Source organism: Natrix helvetica (genome assembly GCF_964273705.1).
Source record: "Natrix helvetica genome assembly, chromosome: 2".
NCBI classification, from domain to species: domain Eukaryota; kingdom Metazoa; phylum Chordata; class Lepidosauria; order Squamata; family Natricidae; genus Natrix; species Natrix helvetica.
Genome location: NC_138552.1, coordinates 260,243,192 through 260,262,813, shown reverse-complemented (window position 1 = coordinate 260,262,813; position 19,622 = coordinate 260,243,192). Strand labels below are relative to the sequence as shown.

General features: G+C 36.9%; 1 protein-coding gene across 7 annotated transcripts in view; it reads left to right on the top strand.

The window, feature by feature from the left end:
• Nucleotides 1-19,622, top strand: part of CCDC88A (coiled-coil domain containing 88A) — a 96,736-nt gene that overhangs the window by 11,304 nt on the left and 65,810 nt on the right. For 6 of the 7 annotated variants that reach the window (XM_081943085.1, XM_081943084.1, XM_081943082.1 and 3 more), the window contains exons 3-8: nt 1,904-2,012; nt 7,247-7,316; nt 9,024-9,082; nt 9,912-9,995; nt 13,437-13,577; nt 13,735-13,904. In XM_081943085.1, the coding sequence (XP_081799211.1) occupies nt 1,904-2,012; nt 7,247-7,316; nt 9,024-9,082; nt 9,912-9,995; nt 13,437-13,577; nt 13,735-13,904 (633 nt within the window). Of the gene's footprint in view, nt 1-1,903; nt 2,013-7,246; nt 7,317-9,023; nt 9,083-9,911; nt 9,996-13,436; nt 13,578-13,734; nt 13,905-18,217; nt 18,355-19,622 lie in introns of those variants that run through there. The other variant, XM_081943086.1, reaches the window with a different exon arrangement.

Sequence of the window (19,622 nt, the reverse complement as noted above, 5' to 3'; positions counted from 1 at the left end):
AAAAAACAGGCCAGTTTTCGCGAAAAACAAGTCGTTTTTGGGAGGTCTGCAGAGTGCAAAAACTTTTTTTTTAAATTTGCCTCTTCAAAATCTTGATGTGTCTTATACTCCGGTGCATCTTTTACTCTGAAAAATATGATACATGTGAGAGATGGAGTTTGTATTCTTGGAATAGAACCATTATATAAAAATGTGTCTACTGTACTATAGTGAGAAATGGCTGTATAGTACAAAAATGGCAGGAGCCAAGAAGCTCAGGGTTTAAGCCCTGGAGCAGCACTTACATTAATTCATTCATTCATTCATTCATTCATTCATTCATTCATTCATTCTATGTGCATTATGGTCAAACATTTTCACTTTGGTCTTATCTATCCAAAGGACAGTGTTACAAAAGTGTTCCAATTTGTTCAGATGCAACTTTGCAAACCTAAACTGTGCTGCCATATTCTTTTTAGAGAGAAGAGACCACCTCCTGGCAACTCTTCCAAACAAACCATATTTATCCAGTCTTTCTCTAATCATATTGTCATGAACCTTAATGTTTAACATGCCAACTGAGGTCCATAGAGTCTGAGATATAACTCTTAAAATTTTCCTGAGCATTCCAGGTTCTGGGTGAATTTTCTGGGACATCCATTCCTGGGAATGTTGGCAACTGTGTTGAATGTTTTCCACTTGTGAATAATATTCCTCACTGCAGAATGATGGATTTTAAGTTGTTTGGAAATATAACCGTTCCCAGATTGATAACAGTTGCTTCTTTAAGATCATTGCTAATGTCTCCTTTTTGACTTTCTTTTTGTAAAATAAATGATATAATATGTCATGTGTTTATCTGAGGTTGTATTTACCTATTTCTAATAATTGCTAAGTAATTTTAATTTTATTTATTTTTATTTATTTTGTCAAGCATGTATAAGATAACAGATATAAGTATAAACATGATTATGAACACAGGAAATGGATACGAATAAGTGGAGACAGTAGGACAGGAACGGTAGGCATGTTGGTGCACTTATGCACTCCCCTCTTAGGAATGGGGTGAAGTCAACAGTAGACAGTCTAAGTTTAAAGTTATGGGGATTGGAAATGAAACCACAGAGTCAGGTAGTGCATTCTAGGCATTGACCAGATGATTACCAGATGATTTTTATTATATCCTGTTACATAAAACCATAAAGCTCAAAGAGAGTGTACTTTCTTTTTCACAGTTCATTTATTGACGGTTCGAAGTTAAACGGCACTGAAAAAAGTGACATGATCATTTCTCACACTTATGACCATTGTAGCATCCCCACGGTCATGTGATTTACATTCGGATCCTTGACAACTGACTCACAGTTATGATGGAGTCATGTGATCCCCTTTTGTGATCTTCTGACAAGCAAAATCAATGGGGAAGCCAGATTCACTTACCAGCTGTGTTACTCTAAAATAACAATTGCAGCGATTCAGTTAACAAATGTGGCAAGAAAAGTCGTAAAATAGGACAAAAACAAATTTCTCATTTAACTACATATTGGGCTCAATTGTGGTCATAAGTTGAGTATTCCCTGTATAGATAGTCAAGTTTATTTCTTTAAATTGCTTCTCTTAGCCTATGTTTTGTTCCATATATTATGGGCATTCAGCTGTAGTAGAAATCATGTTAAGCTTCTCCTCCTGTAACTTTCTTGAAAAAAATGAAACTCAAAGCAACAAAAGGCTTGATGTACTCAGTAATACATAGCATCTGTATTGTAAACAAAGCTTAATGTGCCTGCTGTGTAGTTCCAACATTATGTAAATTATAAATTAAGTTCTCTAAGTATTTTAGGGTTTATTGTTTATTGATCTGTACATTTTTCTTTGTGAAATTCAAATAAATTGACAGTACTTATTTATTTCATTTTTTTTTCAGAAATCCTAAAGCAGCAAGTCAAAGAATAAATAAGAAGATCAACAATGATGCATCACTTCGAATTCAAAATTTGTCTATTTTAATAAGACAAATTAAATCATATTATCAGGTGTGTGATTTATTTCCTTTAAACATGTTTTAAACATATTTAAATCCACTTATCTGTCCTGGAAGAAGGGACAATGACTGGACAGCTAAAGCTTGTCATAGTATAAATGGTTAATCTATTTATATTTTTGCTTTGGCAATTCAAAGAAACATTAATTACATTGATTATAATATTGAAGTCGTTTTAGAAAATTTCAGGGATAGAGATAATCAGAGATATCATTAAGAACTAGAGTTTACTTCCTCCCCCCCAACTCCATTTTTTTCTGTTACTTGTTTTAGATTGTATACCTGAGAGCAAGATCATTTTTTACTGCTTTTTGCTCAAGCCCATGTTGAATTTATGAATCGAAGCGTAGTAGGGGTGGGCTGTTGGGGGTTCGCAAGGGTTTGGAAGAACCTCTAGCTAAGATTCTGTACAGTTCAGAGAACCCCCAAATCCCACTCCTGTCTGGCCCCACCCTCCCCTCCCGGGAGTCCCCACCCAGACTGTTTTGGATGCAGGTAAATGCAGTGTGCATATGGAGGCTAGGGGAGGGCGAAAAACAGACCTACCATAAGTTCAGGAAGGCTGGAAACGGACCCATTTCCAGCGTCCAGAGGGCCTCCAGAGCCTGGGAAGGCCGTTTTCACTTTCCTGGAGACTTGATCAAAGCCTCCGGAGCCCAGGGAGGGGAAAATCCCTCCCCCACCGTGGTGCAGGAGGCTGGCTAGACCTTGCCCACCATGGCCACGCCCACCCAGCAACTGGGCAGAGAACCCCTTGCTAAAATTTTTGAAGCTCACTCCTGAGAGTAGCATAAAATAAGAGTTTTTGGTTCTTTAATCAATTTATTTTATTTTTTCAATTTATATGTTCATGCAATTCAAAATGCTTTTAATAAATTTAAAAACAAAGATAAAAATACTAAAAAAGAATGTGCTAATCATCTGTAGCTGTGCCACACATAATTGAATGTGCATTCAAATCTTAAAATATAACAACATAATATGTTGCAATACAGACATTATAGCTGTGGCACGCAAAGCCATATTTGCCGGCACGGCAGCCCTCATCTCCGGCATACTGACCAGCTGATTTTCAGCCTTCCACAGGATTGGGCAGGCCGTTTTGGTTCTCCCCAGGCTATGGAGGCTTTTCTGAAGCCTAGGGAGGGTGAAAACGGCCTCTCCTGGAAGCCTCCGGTGGTGGACGTTTTCACCCTCCCCAGGTTTCAGGAAAGCCCCCAGAGCCTGGGTCGCTCGTGCAGATGGGGTCGCTCGCACATGCGTATGTGCACGCAGTTTTGGCACACCTTTAGAAAAAGGTTAGCCATCACTGCATTATAGTGTTTACCTATATGTGTACTAAAACAGTCCTGATTCTCTTGCAGTCCTGCAGTACATTACATGGTGGTAGTCAATAAATGAACATGGCAGTCATTAAGCAAACACCATGGTTGTTAAATGAACCCATTGTTCATTATAGACGGGGTTTTGGGGAAACCGGAAGTAAACACCAATTTCTGTCAAAAATATAATATAAATTACAGTCACATAATAGAAAAGCGCTGCAAATGATTATAAATTGGGTTTGTTACCAAGTGCCCAAAATGCAGTCACATGACTGGAGGAACCAAAGTTGGAACTTCAAAGTCAGGTTGCAAGTAACTTTTTTGAATCGTCCATCAGAACTTTGGTCATAAATTGAGAACTATTTGTATTCTTGTCTCTCAGATCTGTATGTTCACCAATTTTTTTTCTTAGTTATCCAGATGTTGAGAGAATGCATGGCAACTTTTTTTTTTTGGTTTCTAGACTATTTTTTTCCTTATAAGAACTATTAGGGTCTAGTAGTGGTATAATTTATTAGGGCAACCTTCGGGAAATAATTTGCAGAATAGATAGTTGCCTTTTTAAAGGATATTTGGCAGTTCTCAGAAATGATACTATTTAGTTGCAACCCACTTTTATTCAGTTTCAGTCCTGAATAACTTAGTACAACATCATCTTTGCATGTCAGCTTCACAGGTTTTTACATTCTCATAGTCAGTGTAAGAAATTATTTTATAGACATGGTAAAATGGTTTAAAAATATAAGATGTAGTTTTCTTTGTAAGGAAAATGAAATTGAAAAATTGCCTGTTCCTAGTTGTTGTAGAAAGCCAGTATTCCCAAAATACATAGCATTTAATTAGTCTTCTTTCTTAAGGTAAGACATTTCACAATATTGAGAAAAATCAATATGCTTGCTACATAACAATTAATTTAATGCATCTTAGGAATCTACATATAGAAGGAAAACTTAAAACACCTATATACCCTGAAGATTTAGGCCAATGGTTCTCAACCTTCCCAATGCCGCAACCCTTTAATACAGTTCCTCATGTTGTGGTGACCCCCAACCATAAAATTATTTTTGCTGCTACTTCCTAACTGTAATTTTGCTACTGTTATAAATCGTAGTGTACATATCTGATATGCAGGATGTATTTTCACTGTTACAAATTGAATATAATTAAAGCATAGTGATTAATCACAAAAACAATATGTAATTATATATTGTGAAATATTTATTTCTAGTTACAAATAAATGAAATTTTGTCTTGAAGCATGATGTAGCATGGGTAACAGTCTTAATATAACAACAGTAAACTACATTGCTACATTTTGCGGCAGTATGCGCAATGTGAAATAGCAGAGCATTGTTCGGCGCATCCAACTCGTTGCACAGTTGCACAAAATGTAGTGAAACTCACTTAACGACGCTCTTGCTTAGCAACTAAAATTTTGGCCTCAATTGTGGTCATAAGTTCTCTTTCTTTTTCTTTCTTTTTTTCTTTCAACTCTCTCCCACTTTTTTTTTTCTTTCTTTCTTTTTCTTTTTTTTTCTTTCTTCCTTTCTCTTTCTCTCTCTTTCTCCTTCTGTCTCTCTCTCTCTCTGTGGCTCTTTGTCTCTCTCTCTCTCTGTCTCTCTCTGTCATTCTCTCTGTATGTCTGTCTGTCTCTCTGTATCATTCTGTCTCTCCTCCCTCCCCTCATCTCTGTCACTCTGTGTGTGTGTTTCTCACTCACTGTATGTGTGTGTCTGTCTGTGTGTCTCTCCCTCTCTCTGTCTGTGTGTGTGTGTGTGTGTGTCTGGCTGTCTCTCACTCACTTAATCACTCACTCTGTGTGTGTGTGTGTGTCTCTCTCTCTCTGTGCCTGTCTCTCCCTTCCTCCCTCCCCCTCTGTCTCTCTCTCTCTCACTCACTCTCTCACTCACTCACACACAGACACAGACACACATACTGTGGTCACCTTGTTGAGTGTTCCAATCACATTTGAAACATTCAACAACTGGCCTGTATTTATGATTTTTTGCAGCATTCTACAGTCATAGAACCAAAATATATGGTTAAAAGTACCTGGCAGCGGCATTTTTCCCTGGGGGGCTCCGCAGAACATCCCAAGTCTGATGCCACCACATCTCCCCTCTTCGGGGACAGCTCCTCTTCAGAAGGATGAGGCCCCGCTGGTCCCCCTCGCGTTCTTCATCTTCCGGCCATGGCCCCACACCATAGAAAACATAGGCGTGCGCATGCCCTGCGCAATTACAGCCTGGAGCAGGACCAAAACCCCTCTCCCAACTGGCCCTTCCTCCCTTGGAGGGCTTTGGAGGGAAACTTCTGCAGAAGCCCAGGCGAGTGAGAACAAGTTCGTGCAGTTAACGAAGACTCCGAGACTGTAATTATGCGGGGGTGGTGGTGCACGCACCTATGTTTTCCACGGCGTGGAGCCTCGCCGAAGCTCTGAGCAGCCGGCAATGATTCCGGAGCCCATCTGGGAAGACGAACACGAGGGGGACCCTGCCCCCCATGGATGGGCTCCGGAGTCATCACCGGCCGCCCAGAACCTTGGCGTGGCTCCATGCCGTGGAAAACGTAGGCGCGCGCACCCCCCCCCCCATACAATTACAGCCTCAGAGACTTTGTAACGGTGGGAACATGTTCTCACTCACCCGGGCTTCTGCAGAAGCTTCCCCCCGAAGCCCTCCGAGGGAGGAAAGGCCAGTTGGGAGAGGGGCTTTGGTACTGCTCTGGGCTGTAATTGTGCGAGGCGTGCCTATGTTTTCCACGGCGTGGGGCCACGGCTAGAAGGCAAGGAACGCGAAAGGGACCAGCGGGGCCTCGTCCTTCTGAAGAGGACCTGTTCCAAAGAGGGCAGATGTGGTGGCATTGGTCTTGGGATGTTCTGTGGAGCCCCCCAGGGAAAAATGCCGTGGGAGATGGCTTTTTAACCAGGCGGCTGTCAGAGAGAAGAGGGCAGCGTGTACCCGTGTCCTAGGCAACCCCTGTGAAAGGGTCATTCTACCCCCAAAGGGGTCATGACCCACAGGTTGAGAACAGCTGACTTAGGCTATATATGGTTGTAATTCATTACAATTAACTTACTTAATTTCCTTGAATTTAAATTAAATTAGGTATGGGAATCTGGGTATTTATCATTCTCTCAAAGAATTATTTAATATCAATATGCTTGAAATAAGTTACAAGTATTAATATGTGTATATCTGTTAATAAACAAGAATCTCTAGTAGTAGAAAAAATGAAAATTGTTTTCACCTCATTCCCAGTATCATTGCTCTGTACAAATAAAAAAATATATTTCTAAAGTCCTTAAAGAGGAACTTATTTCTAATATTGCTCACTTCTGACATAGGTTGTTTTGAATATGTATGTTCCCTAACATTAACTTTCTTTAACATTCCTTAATAGGTTTTCTAGATTTTCTTGTTTTAACATTAATTTTCTATGTGACATAAACAATAATATGATCATAAAAGTGTCCAAAAGTCTTAAGAAAGAACACTAATTAAATGTTATGTATATTAGAAATACTGGCTGTCAACACCAACTAGGAACAGGCAATTTTTCAATTTCATTTTCCTTACAATAAGGCAGAAACAACATATCAATTGTTTAATAGAAAAAAGAATATCAATTTATAAGAAAAATATTTGCAGAATAAAAAGGATAAGTAAAATATTCTAGGCCTTTCATCTTTTACAAAAAGTAAAACCTGAACCATTTAAATACCATGAAGTAAAGTTATGGTTTCTTGAAATTAATTCAATATTACACTTGTAAATAAGGGATAATTTTATTGCTTATTTTAATATAGTCAATTAAGGTCAGATGTTGCCAGAAACATATAGAAAGTTCAGCCTCTGTATAATTGTTATAAAAGTTATGAAAGTTAAATCTTCTTCCACAGGAGACATTGCAACAATTGATCATGATGCCTTTGCCAAATGTTTTAATAATTGGAAAAAATCCCTTTTCTGGTAAGCATTGCATCTGGTTTAAAATAGGCATACTGTAATATGTAATTCTTATTTGTTGAAGTTGGCAAGGAAATAATAGGTATTCTCAGGTTAGGGAGGAATATTATATAAATAGATCTTACATCTATTAGATCTTAGATCTTTTTTATCACCTTTAAAACAATAGCTAATTATATTTTGATTCAGAGAAACAAGAAAAACTTTGAATATAAATCCTGTAGTATATATACGTTTCTATTGCCCTGCTTTGGAGAAGCTGTGCTTTATTATTGTTTGTAGTAAATTTATGTTATATCTGTGATCTTATTAGATGTAAATAGGTTTCTGAATATGGAATTAAATACTTAGTCAAAATTTATTTCTGTGCCTGCCCTGAATCTGGCAATCACAAATATGTATTAGTAATATTTTATAATACTGTCAAATGTTTTTTGACTTTAGATGCATTGTATATTTGTACAGGTAGTCCTCACTTAACAACCATTTGTTCAGAAACTATTCAAAATTATGATGGTGCTAAAAAAAAAGAATTTATGACCCATACCCAAACCTAGGGCTATTGCAGAGCTCCTATGGCCAAGGGATTGCAATCTGGATACTTGGCAACCTGTTGATACTTAAGACAGGTTGCTAAGCGCCCCGCAAACATGTGATTGCCATGGACACTCTTCCCGGATGACTTCCCTAGAAAGTCAATGGAGAAGCAGGGAATATTGCAAGCTGCTGCCACCTGCTGAAAAGACTTCCTTTGGTTCTTGGGAGCTGGCTGAAAATGAGCCATCATGAAATCCAAGCAGGAAATCCTGCTTCAATTTTTGGAGAGACTGTCATATTAATAGCTGCCTTGAGAGGAAAAGCACTGCTTGACAGAGAGAATCCGCCTCACATGGGACAAAATCAATCCGTCAGACAGTTCTTTTGTTCTCAACGTGACTGGGTGAATAAAGTTTCCCAAAAAGGTCCCTCACAAAACATTCCTCTTGTTTTTAATGTGGAACTGAATTTGGGTAAGAATTAACTATTCGTGGATTACAAAATAGTGTGCAGAGCTACTCTAGAAAGAATATTTTGATTATTTAATATAGTAAATATAGTATAGTAAATATAGAAAACTGGAATATTTATTTTATGCAGATAATCCTCAATTTACCACAGTTCATTTAGTGACTGTTCAAAATTTACAATGCCACTGAAAAAAGTGACTTAAGACTGTTTTTCACACTTACAATCGTTGCAATAATCCCATGGCCCTGTGATCCAAATTCAGACACTTGGCAACTGACTCATATTTATGACAGTTGTAGTGTCATGGGGTCATATGATTACCTTTTGTGATCTTCTGACAAAGTCAAATGGGGAAGCCAGATTCCTTTAACAACTATGTTACTAACTTAATAACTGCAGTGATTCACTTAACTGTGGCAAGAAAGGTCATAAAATGGGGTAAAATTCACTTAACTGTCTCACTTAGCAACAGAAATGTTTAGCTCTACTGTGGTTGTAAGTTGAGGACTACCTGTATTCTGCCCATTGATTGTAGCTTATCCTCCAACTTCCTCACATCATATTACAATAGCAGCCATATGTCTGCTAAACCACTGCTAACCCAAAAACCTATAATGTGGGAAAGGGAAACAGAATATGTTCAATATTATTGAAAATGTAAACCAGTATATTCTTTTAAAATATTTTTAAAACTATTTTCAGAACAAGGCACTGAAGAAGTAAAAAAACTCCTTCTACTTCTCCTTGGTTGTGCTGTTCAGGTAAGGTCTGCTAATTTTTAAAACTACTTACAATGTTTATTTGAGTGACACTTATCTTCCTAGTCTTATATATAATTAAACAGAGTTAGTGGATATTATAAGGAAGGTAGCCTGAGCGAAGGGGCTAAAGCATTTTTGATAGCCAATCTTAATAAAAATAGTTTAGCATTTCTGTGGCATTGATCTCCTCATATGGCAGGGATTGACATTTATACCCTCTAAATCAGGGATCGAAAATGTGTATCATTCAGCAGAACCAGCCAGTATTGCCAGTAAGCAGTAAACTTTTATGTACACTGAGAGCATATGTACCAAAGACAAGTTCCTTGTGTGTCCAATCACACTTGTCCAATAAAAAAAAAATTCTAAAAAAAATGTGAAAGTTATAATTTAGCAACACCTTAATGGTCTCACATTTCCCATTCCTGTTCTAAATAAAGGTATTCAAGTAAATTAAAGATAGACCCTTCAATAAAAGATGTAGAAATGAGTTTTTGGAATCAAAGCTTAATAAAATGAGAATATATGCAGTACAGTAGAAACTTTTTAAATAGATCTATTGATCACAGTTTTAATCTAGCAGACAGCCATGATGGCTGGTGCTTATTGGGAGTAGGAAGACAATATGCCAAATTTAAAGGAGTTGAAAAAATACAATGCATGATCAGGGATAAATAAATCACAAATCTTCCTGTAAATATTTATTTTATGCTGAAGTGTGTTTATTAAGTATTTCAGGTGTATTACATTACTAAGAAAAAGCTGAAGGATGTTATTTTATTTTGTTTAGCTACCTATAGAGTAAATACTAATTAAAATTTATATTTAGTGCCAGAAGAAAGAAGAATTCATTGAAAGAATACAGAGTTTAGATTTTGATGTAAGAGCAGCTGTTGCTGCCCATATACAAGAGGTAAATATTTTGTTTATTATTACAAAAATCCTAATTTATTAAAAATATTTAAAAGGCAGTCAAACGTATTGATAATAATTTATTCTGCAGAATGTTTATTGTATTTGAAAGAATTATATAGGCACTTAAATAAAAAAGATCAGCCATTCCTTCTCATAGGATTGATGAGCTTATGCAAGGAGCCAAAGAGATGCAGCCATGGAGAAGCCATTGAAAAGTTGTTAAGGCAACAACTGTAGAAATATGCATTAAGCTCAGTTACTTGTTTTAGAAAGATCAAACTGGCTCGCCTCTGACTTTCACAGGTATAAATGGAAGAGAGGGGAAAACATAGACCTACTTACAAGATTCTGATACTTTGGCCTATCTCAATAAAGTATAGTTATAGCCTTCCTCTGGAGCTCTTGCTTCATATGATTGGTGCATTATTAGAACAGTCCATCTCCTGGATCTGATTGTTTTCTGAAGTTTTTGTGGGAGTCTCCTGTTGATTTGGATGTCATCCTATTATTTCAGCAGTTTATGGAAATCATAGATTATATATCAATAAAACTGTCTGGATGTCATATTCTCAGAAAGCCAAACTGTTTCTTTAAATGTAGAAAATTGTACATTATTTGAATTCTTAGTATGAAACCCACCAGTTTGTATGTATCTTGAAATATTAAATATGTTAGATCAAGTCTGAGAAGTTTGAGTTAATTATAGTGAGATATTGAGTAGCACTGCTTTAGTCTTATTTGATAAGAATATATCACCAAGAGTAGTCTTGTCAATATATTGTTTGTTATTTATATGATGTATTTCTTGTATGGACTGTACACCGCCCCGAGTCCCTTTCGGGAGAGGGGGCGGTCTATAAGCGCTCAGTAAATAAATAAATTGTTAACCTGGAACAAGAAAGAATGGTGGTTAGAGGCTTAAGCGACAGAATTAACAGTGGTCCATTTAACTGAGGAAAGATGAAAGAAGCTAGATATGTTTTCACCTGAAGAGAAGATTGAAAGAGGTGAATTAACAATATTTTCTTTATTTTAAATTCTGTGAACAAGGATGTTAGTTGAAACAATTTCTTAAAAGGATTAAATGTAAATAAAGCATATCTACGTTCTCCATTATAAATCTCATTCAAAACTAATGAAAATTCAGTTTCTATGGTAACTCAAAAGTGATTTCACAAAAATAAGCAATTATGTAATTAGAACTAAATCCCATGAAATTCAATAGGACAGCAATTCTATAAGGCAACAAATCAATTTAGGAATTACTTTTTCTGGCATAGAGCAGAGCAGAATAGAATAGAATAGAATAGAAGAGTTGGAAGGGACCTTGGAGGTCTTCTAGTCCAATCTTCTGCTTAGGCAGGAAACCCTACACCACTTCAGACAAATGTTTATCCAACATTTTCTTAAAAACTTCCAGTGTTGGAGCATTCACAACTTCTGGAGGCAAGTTGTTCCACTGATTAATTCTTCTAACTGTCAGGAAGTTTTCCTTAGTTCTAAGTTGCTTCTTTCCTTGATTATTTTCCACCCATTCCTTCTTGTCCTAACCTCAGGTGCTTTGGAGAATAGCTTGACTTCCTCTTCTTTGTGGCAACCCCTGAGATATCAGAACACTGCTATCATGACTCCCCTAATCCTTCTTTTTGTTAAACTTGACAAAGGTTCCTGCAAGCATTCTTCATATGTTTTAGCCTCCAGTCCCCTAATTATCTTTGTTGCTCTTCTCTGTACTCTTTTTAGAGTCTCAAACATCTTTTTAATATTGTGGCGAGCAAAACTGAATGCAGTATTCCAAGTGTGGCTTTACCAAGGCATTATAAAGTGGTATTAACACTTCACGTAACCTTGATTCTATCCCTCTGTTTATGCAACCTAGAACTGTGTTGACTTTTTGGCAACTGCTGCACACTTCTGGGTCATATTTAAATGGTTGCCCACTAGGACCTAAATGTAGAACCTTACTTTTTTCACCATTGAATTTCATTTTGTTAGATAGCGCCCAATGTTCAAGTCTGTCAAGATCCTTCTGTATCTTAAGCCTAATTTCTGGAGTGTTGGCTATTCCTGCCAGCTTGGTGTCATCTGAGTTCCCCATCTATCCCCCTCATCCAAGTCATTGATGAAGATGTTGAATATGGTCCTGTTTGAAATTCAGTTAGCTAAAATCAAGATAAGCCCATATAATTCTATTATATAAATTTAAAATACATTAAAAGAAGAAAGATTGAAAGGATTAGGCAGCACCCTTTACAATCTCCAGAAAAAAAGCCAATTTGATGTAGTGGTTAAGGCACCAGGCTAGAAACCAGGAGACTGAGTTCTAATCCTGCCTGAGGCATAAAAACAGGCTGGGTGTCTGAGACTCTCTTTCTCAGCCAACCAACTTCAAAGGGTTGTTGTGATGGAGAAAATAGGAAGAGGAAGGATTAAAGTATGTTCAGCACTTTAAGCTAATTATAAAAAACAATAAAGCCGGGATAGAAATAAATAAATAGATTAATGATGTATGTACTAGTTGTGGCTGCGTAGAAGATCAGAAAACATAGTGCAAAGACAACACTTTATTTCTTCTCTAGTTGATGGTAGGTGTGAGTTCATTAGATTAAACAAGAATAATTTTATCCCTTATTGGGATATGTCCTTTCTGTTTATGCATAGAGGTAAGGAAGATAACATGCCAGAAATGAGCTCTTTGAAGGACATATGAAAATAAAAATGTATATATTTTAGGTACTATGTTTCCCCAAAAATAAAGACAGGGTCTTATTTTCTTTTGACCCCCGAAATAAGCACTTGGCATTACTTTTGGGGAAGTCTTATTATTTTTGAGGTGCAGGAGGCAGCGAGTGTGGTCATCTCACGGCTGCTGCTGTGATGCAATATTTTCGGGGAGGGCTTATTGTCAGGGGAGGGCTAATTTTAGCGCATGTGCTCAAAAGCCCGATTGGGATTATTATCCAGGAGGCTTTATTTTCAGGGAAATAGGTTAGTATATTAATTTTTTAGCATATTCCAAACAGAAATAGAGCACTCTATAATAATTGAAAACAATTATTAAAAATAATTATCCAGTACTTATTGTTTGCATTTTAATGTCTACAGGATTAAGATATGACTTCAAATGCATAGGCTGTTTTTCCCTGGCAAAGTGAGTTGGAAGAGAAATTAGAGAAATCATTAGTAGATGTGAGTTAATTTCTAATTAGAGAAAAGACAAGGAAAAAATACAATTTTAGAAAAGATAAGATAAATGATAACCTTCAAAGTTAAATTGCAGAATATTTCTAAAATAAATTAAAATGCACATAATTTGTTCATTAAAACAAGCTTGAATTCCAATGTCTTTTCACATTTAGTTACACTTAATTAGTCCAAATTTAGCAATCTAATTATTTAAATACAATAGTTTTACATCATTGTTATTTATTCTTTGTAGGTAACCCATAATCAGGAAAATGTGTTTGATCTCCAGTGGATGGATGACAGTGCTCTGGCACAAGATTATATTGAACCTCTCCTAAAAAACATGGCATTACATTTAAAACGACTTATAGATGAGCGAGATGAGCATTCTGAGGTATTAACAGAATTTTTAAATTTTTATTATTTAGGATTTTGTTGATTAGCAATGAAATGAAATAGTTAACTATGAAATAAAATAGTTAAGTAACAATTTGCAAAATCTGAAGGGTTCTACTTCCATATACTTAACTGAAATTTTTTTTTTATGTCAGACTATCATAGAGCTTTCTGAAGAACGAGACTCTCTTCATTTTCTATCTCATGCATCAGCAGCACAATCACCTTGTGGATCGCCAGGAATGAAATGCACTGAAAGCAGACAACACTTATCAGTGGAATTAGCAGATGCCAAAGCAAAGATTAGAAGGCTTAGACAAGAGCTGTAAGTACATAATAAAGAATAATTATTAGAACTCCAAGGGCAGTTGTCCTCCTGCAAGGAAGCATTTGTTCCTTAGACTAGAAAGTAGATTTTCTCCAGCTTGGATTGACAGGAATTATTTATTAATTTATTATTAGAGTTTTATACTGCCTTTATTTTGTAATAGCGAAATATTTGTAAGATCTTAACAAAACTGTCAAGTTGCAGCAGATTAATTCTTTCCTTTAGAAACAGAATTAGTATGATTGGCTTTTTGCACCTTCTACTTTTGTAATAGTTATGATATAAAATTTAGTCTGAAATAAGATTTAAGTTATTAGGAACTTGGTACAGGTAGTCCTCTATTTATAATCATAATTGAGTCTAGAATAAATTATTGCAGTCCTAACTCCAGCTTGATTTTTCCACTGCTTTTACAGTGGTCTGTGGTTGTAAGTCAGAATTCAGTTTATCCAGTGGATGTTTTTTGTTGGAAAATGGCAAAAAAGTTGCAAACCATAGATCATTGCAACTAGTTACTAGTCGGTTGCCAAGTGCCCAAAATGAAATTACATGATTGTGGTGGTGGTGTAACTTAAGACATGTAATAATCATAGCTTTGAACAGATGTTAAGGATGGACTTAAGTTGTGGGCTATCTATAAACTGTCATTGACAGGAGTATATTCATTGTCTTAACCTTTTTAAAAAAAATAAAAACATGGGGGATTATTATTAAACATTACCAAATTGAGGTAGTCTGAAATGCATGTTTTATAAACAATTTGTTCATAATCTTACTCATGTATAATTTTTCAATATACCTGTTAATTTTATTTGGAAGCACTGTAAGTGAACATTTTTAAAAAGACTTGAAATGTAAGTATTCTGTGTAATGAATAAAATTAAGAATAAAAGTGATGGAATGATATGGAATGAAGCTGAAAGAAGATAATGCCTGTTGTGGCCCAGCAGTGGCCGGCTGAGCTGTTGGTGGACTCTGACAGCATTGACCCTTATGGAACTGCTCTGGAGGATGAAGAAGACTCTGGAGGGTGTTTGGAGTCAGAGCAGGGTCTAGAGAGGCCTGTTGGCCACCAGGTGACATCTGAGTCAGGGAGCAGTGAGGAGGAACAGAGGGAGGTTGTCCCTGATATGCGTGTGCGTAGAGAAGAGAAGGGAACAGCTGTGGAGAAGACGTCATAGAAGGAAATAGGGACAGCTGGCTACTGTTGTGGCCCCTCCCAAAGAGCTTATAGGTGGAGCGACGGGAGGGGAATCTTTGCAGGAAACAACAGTCCACTTTACTAGCCGTTGAGAAAGCATTCCGTAAGTCTAATCTTGGTTTCTTGAAGATAGCATTCTAGGCTCCTAGCCAAGGGGTGGCTTTATCTCCGTAATTAGTCGTGGCAGACAGCCAAGCCTGTGTCTACATATTCATTAGAATCACGGGACAGAACAGTTTGTTTCCTGCCTTAAAACATGAGGTGTTCAAAAAGGCGTGACTAGAGAAATATTAAAATATGGATGTTGTTTGCTTATGAAATAGTTATGTGATTTTTTCACATGTCTTATGTGCTAAATACATAGAAGATATATAATTCTTTATTGAGATAATTTGCAAATGAAAAATATAAAAATATAGATAATAGTAGCTAATGAGAACAGAAATTATAGATACAAAAATATAAGGCTGGGATTAACAGACCAACTATGTAGAATAAAGTATAAATGTAGGAATAAGAAATAAAATAATGGAAATAGACATAGACCTTAGCTCTAATGATAATTTAAAAAACCATAACATTAGTAAAATAAAAAAAATTGTAAAAAAAAAACTTCCCCCCAAAAGGAATAACATTGTTGGTTGCAATCTGTGTCTTCTGATAAAAAATACATATGACAATAAGGATGTGTGATGTCTCTTATGATATGCCTAGGTTAGAGGTGTGTTGACTGGGAATATGAGTGTGTACTTTTATATGCAGTTGATGCTGTTTGCTGAGGTCTCAGATGATTTGCAGTGAACAATAAATATATGGTGCAGTTTGGAATGTTGACTTGAAAATTAGCATATTGAATGCCAATATAGTCAGATTTGATAGGGAAAATGAAGTGGACAATTCTAAATTGTACATAAATGGTTAAAAAACAGAACACATAATTGAATTAAGGCACTTTGTGTGGGCTCTCTTGCTAGTTAGTAACTGTTTTAGATTAAGCAAATGCCTATAAGCAAGAAGAGGCCTACCACCCAAGTATGTGTATATTTGTTGTAAAATACATATGTGCACACTCCCTTTTAGATATTTTGGATCTTATGGATTACTGCTGTATAAGCATGCATTTAAGTAAATCTGAAGGAACAGATTTTAAAAGCATTTTTATTATAAATGTAAAGTAAAAATAGGTATACCATAATTTCCCTGTTCTTCTTCTACCTATAACTGAACATCTATGCACATTCAGTACCGTGTTTCTCTGAAAAAAGACAGGATCTTATTTTCTTTTTACCCTCCCAGCCTCACGATGCCCTGGCCCAACTCTCCCTGCAGACCACCACCCCCAGCTGTGAGCCAGCTGCCGGCAGAGCCTACTTTCAGAGCATACAACCATAGAGCATATGCCCAGAGTGGCCACTGCCAGAAGACTCGGTTTGGAAGCCGCCGAAAAACCGATGCTGGGATGGTGGCGGCAGCAGCGGAAGTGCTCTGGCTCTGCAGCTGGGCTAAGGCATCATGAACCTGGGAGGCGCGCAAGCGGGAGCAGAACAGCCACTTGTGCAACCATCCTCCAGCCGTGCAGAGCGCCATTCACTGACATTTCGAAGGCGCCAAGCCACAAGAGCTGGGTGGCGGCGAACAGACGCTCACGTGGCTTGGCGATATCCCTAGGTCAGTGAATGGCACTGTGCCTGACTGGAAGGGGGGTTTGCCGGGTGGCTGCTTGTGAGCGTGGTTGCTTCATGGCTGCTGTGCTGCACTGCTGCGACAGCGCAACACAGCTGTTCGCCCCTGAGGCTGTGCCCGGCTCTTTGGGAGCCCGCTTGCAAGGAACAGCCACCTGGCAACCTCTCTCTTCAGCTGGGCACAGAGCCGCTCACCAACCTAGGGTATCCCGAAGGCGCCAAGCAATGCAATCACCTCCCCCCCCGGTTCTCATGGCTTGGCACCTTTGGGATACCGCTAATTTGGTGAGTGGCGTTCTGCCTGGCCGGAGGTGGGGGGTTGTCCAGGGGGCTTATTTGCGGGGGAGGGCTTATATTTTTGCCCACCAGAAAAATGTGGCAAGGCCTTAGTTTCAGGACAGGTTGTATTTTCGGGGAAACACGGTACTTTCTGTTTGTCCGCTTGTTAGGTGGTACTTCTGATGTGGGTATAGGTAAAACAACTATGTAGGTTCTTTCTGAAATATTCTATGTAGAATATTTGTAACTTTGTAACTTGCAAACTTTACAAGTAAAACGAGACTATTGTTTAATATCATTTGTTGTAGTTAAAATAGTATTGTGTTTTGCCAATGGAATTATTTACGAATGCATGCCAGCTAGCGGAACATGTTGCAGCCCTCGTTGGGGATACCTACTCAGTCTTCTGCATGACTCTGTATATGCAGAGTGTAATCCTTTTTATCAGCGTAGAGTAGGGGTGAATGAATGGAGCTGAGCATTTACTGGCCAGGTGCCCTTCCTGATATTATGCGGAGTTTGTAGCAGATATTTTCTCTTTGCGCCCTGGTAGAGAAATGTCTGTTCCTGCCTAGGATTGAATTTTCAACCCTTCCGAGTGGGAGGCAAACTTCTTCATCTCTAGGCCACCGTGCCACTCAATGCCTTATACTATCAAACACAGTACTTAAAAAAAAAATTTTTTGGAAAAAAATAGTGAGCTCCCATGAGTTCCATATGCTACAGACATGTTTGCCATTAACAGTGGGTGAGTGTGCGTTTGTACGAGTGCCTAAGGTTACTCAGTGATTATAAATGGTGCTAATGTCCATATCAGTAAAATTTTTGAAGAGTCTGCATTGTTTGTACAATAACTTTTTTAATATAATCCAAGACTATAAGTTTCATTATTATCAAAGTTGTGTCTTAATTTTGATTTGATAATGCAATGTATATTGAGATTTCTAAATCTGTGGCAAATTAATTACACAGTGATGTGAAATAGGAGTTTAACATATAAGTTTCAGAATCATTGTTAAATTCAGTCTAGCAATGAAATGAGTTTAAGATTGCCACCTGTTCTCTGCCTGAAAGGCCTGTTTCCAATCCTTAGCTGCAATTGTGCATGTGAAATGCTTTAAGCATTAGATAAATGCTGCAAAGTTTATGGCTAATTAAGCCATTATGGTGCTTGCTGAATGAATAATACAGCAGAGGTGAAGAGTCTTAATGTATGCTTGTCCTCTAATACTAAGATCACATTTTCTATATTTGTTCTGGACATAGAATGGCATAGTAATTTATGGTAATAAGGTTTTTCCATTGTAATTTCCTGTCAAAATTTGGTGCTGAGAAACATTTCTAGGCCCCTTGAAATTTCAAAGCTCTTCCTTAGGTGCATTTTATTATTTCACTTGGATATTATTTGACATGTTTCACTATTAGAATTGTATTGAACTGCAGTATGGTAGGCTGGGCTTCAAATATTGTTTTGGGAGAGAGAGAGGAGCATAAAATGGGAACATTTATATATAGAGCCAGCACCTCCATCCCTTACCCCCCTACACATGCATACAGACAAAGACCAATAGACTATTACAAGAGAGTTTTAACTGGATCATCTAAAATGGGCAAAGTATATCATTATGTCTATTTAATTACTTTTTTATTTGAACAGAATATAATGTTTTTTTTAATTAGTCATGATGAGTACAAAAATACAAAAAAAAGATACATTTTTGATGACTCAGATATTGGGTGTCTGTTGAAATGAGCCTAGCCAAGATATTCTCTAAACAGCTGCACTAGGGAAGTTAATGCAAATTGCTGTTATTAATTTGACTGACATGTAATAGCCTAAATAGTGAACATTGGTGTAGAATGTATAATTAAAAACAATCCCATTACACTTAACTGAATAGCTCTTTGAAAGTGTATATATTTCTGAGAATATTTTTACATTTTACCAATATGTTTTATTTATTTACAAATAACATTTTTGCCTATAAAATGTTAATATATTTTAATGATTGTCAGTAGCAACCAATGTGCTGGTATGCTAAAGTATTTCCCATTAGTTCTATTGCACTTAAATTGGATACAAAGCATGGTGGTTGAGTAAATACTTATGAGAAGCTGTGGTTTGACATAAGAACTGTCATTATTTAAAACAGGCCCTACATTGAAAAGTTCATTAACTCCAGCTTTGATATTATGCATAAAATACATGTTGTGCAATAGATGTATACATATAAAATGGTTGAATATTTTTTATGTTTGGAACTTATATTTTTATAATTTGAAAATGAAACAAACATTTCTGACTGAATATTTCTATAATTTCTGATTTAAATAGGATGTCTTGCAGATAAACATGTTTACTGTTATGAATATATTTCAGTTAACTTGATGAAAAGCAAACACATATTAACCTATTGGAATTCAGTTTTAATAATCAGCTTTCTTTGTGGAGGACAGTGAAGAATAATCCCACTGCCCATTTTAAGCTTCTCAGAAAGAAAAATCTGAGTGATAAAATAATATTCTCTTGGGGAAAAAATGAGTTTCCCTTAA